This window comes from Protobothrops mucrosquamatus, unplaced genomic scaffold, assembly GCF_001527695.2.
Source record: "Protobothrops mucrosquamatus isolate PMUCROS unplaced genomic scaffold, P.Mucros_1.0 scaffold3450, whole genome shotgun sequence".
Taxonomy (NCBI): Eukaryota; Metazoa; Chordata; class Lepidosauria; order Squamata; family Viperidae; genus Protobothrops; species Protobothrops mucrosquamatus.
Window position 1 is genome coordinate 58,865 of NW_015389428.1, and position 1,956 is coordinate 60,820.

At 44.2% G+C, this 1,956-nt stretch overlaps 1 protein-coding gene across 1 annotated transcript in view; it reads left to right on the forward strand.

Annotated features, from left to right (window-relative positions):
- The window catches only part of LOC107297666 (class I histocompatibility antigen, F10 alpha chain-like), a 24,684-nt gene that overhangs the window by 18,121 nt on the left and 4,607 nt on the right, over window positions 1-1,956 (forward strand). The window contains exon 4 of the mRNA XM_015827025.2: window positions 212-487. Within this exon, the coding sequence (XP_015682511.2) occupies window positions 212-487 (276 nt within the window). The remainder of the gene's footprint in view (window positions 1-211; window positions 488-1,956) is intronic.

The following is a 1,956-nucleotide window of genomic DNA, read 5'->3' on the forward strand; positions in this document are numbered from 1 at the left end:
GCATTATTCTCCCAGGGTAACGACTTTGAAGACTCTTGAGTGGCACCCCACCACCTTCAACTGTTTCACTTTCCCCTTCCTCCCTCCATACTTCATGGCAGGCTGACAGTCCCATATTGCACCTCATGCTGCAACTCCTCTGGAACTTCAGTCTGTAACCCTCCTAACCCTCAGTCCCTCCTAACTCCGCCCTGCTGTCGTTTCTCCTTAGGCTCCTCCCCTCGCGTAATCCGTGTGAGCTACTCTTCTGCAACGGAGGCTTGTCCAGGGCTGTCACCCTTCACAGCCGAAGGTTATATGGACGATCAGCTCATCGTTCGCTACGAAAGCCACACCAGGAAGATGCATCCTCGAGTAGATTGGATAAATACACTGGAGAAGGAAGATTCCAGATTCTTTAACAAGTACACCTTGATTTTGCAAAAAGACCAGAAAGACTTTCAGGAAGACGTGCAAATGCTCCAGAGACGCTATAACCAAAGTGGAGGTAAGTGAGGGGTGGGAGAGACAAGTGAGGAGTGGTAGAGACATGGGTGCTATCTTGCAAGAAAGGAGACGAAGGAGAAAGCTCCGTTTTCTTATGGATCTTCCGGCCTTCCTCATGAATCGAACCGATTGGTCCACAATAAGCTGGTGGCTGATGCCCTGGCCTTTTCCCTCTTGCAGAGCTCCAATGAGCTCGAGTCTAAAATGAAAATATGGCTGTCATGGTTCCGACACATGAAACTCTTCAAAGAACTTGGAGGTGTTGTTTACCCTAAAGAATCCTTATTTGAGAAGCATAGCATCGGCACTAACACAGTCGAAACCAGAAACTGGATTCCCCTCCCCTGAGCACATAGTATCAAAGCACAATTCCCTCCTCCAATTAACAGTCATAAATCACATTCTACAATTAGTTTCAAATGCAGGCTCTCCTTCCAGTTCTCCAGCCTGGACAATTCTTATCATCTTTTATTTCAATAACCTTGGTTCATACACTAGGTTCAGTATTATTATGTCTAGCTAAACTCTCATGCATATTCTCCCCCCCCCCAGCATCATCTAACTCTAAGAGTAAAACATAAGAAGGAAATGGTTACATCTGCATCTCTTGTCAAAGCAAAAACATCTGATGTTAGCAGCGTTGACAATGGCAGTCCCACCGAGAAGCATTAGGAATGTGAATTTTTTGTGTGTGGGTGCAGAAAATTGAGCAAATTGAGCCCAAAATTTTTGTTGCTGTGAGACATTTGCTAAGTGAGTTTGCCCCATTTAACGACCTTTCTTACCCCAGTTGTTAAGCGAATCACTGCACAGTCGCTAACCCTAACAGTCCTAAGACTACCTGTACATCCATATATAATTTTCATAGCAACAACAGAGATTAGAATTAGAATTAGAATTAGAATTAGATAGAATAGAATAGATGGAAGGGACCTTAGAGATCTTTTAGTCCAACCCCCTGCTCAGGCAGGAAACCCTATACAATTTCAGACAAATTTTTGTCCAGTCTCTTCTTAAAAACTTCCAGTGTTGGAGCATTCACCGCTTCTGTAGGCAGGTTGTTCCACTGGTTAATTGTGCTCACTGTCAGGAAACTTTTCCTCAATTCTAGGTTGCTTCTCTCCTTGATTAGTTTCCATCCATTGCTTCTTGTCCTGCCTTCAGGTGCTTTGGACCCCCTGTTCTTTGGGGCAGCCCCTGAGATATTGGAACGCTGCTATCATGTCACCCCTCGTCCTTCTTTTTGTTAAACTAGACATACCCAATTCCACCAACCGTTCCTTATATGTTTTAGCCTCCAGTCTTGCTCTTCTCTGCACTCTTTCTTGATTCTCAACATCTGTAACAAATATCATCCACAAATGCTAACAAGATAGATCTTTTGCCTTCATAATTTTGAGTTATCTGAAAGTGATCTCAGGAAAGGCAACTTCACTCCAGTGCTGGGAGATGTGGGCCTCTAAGAAATCC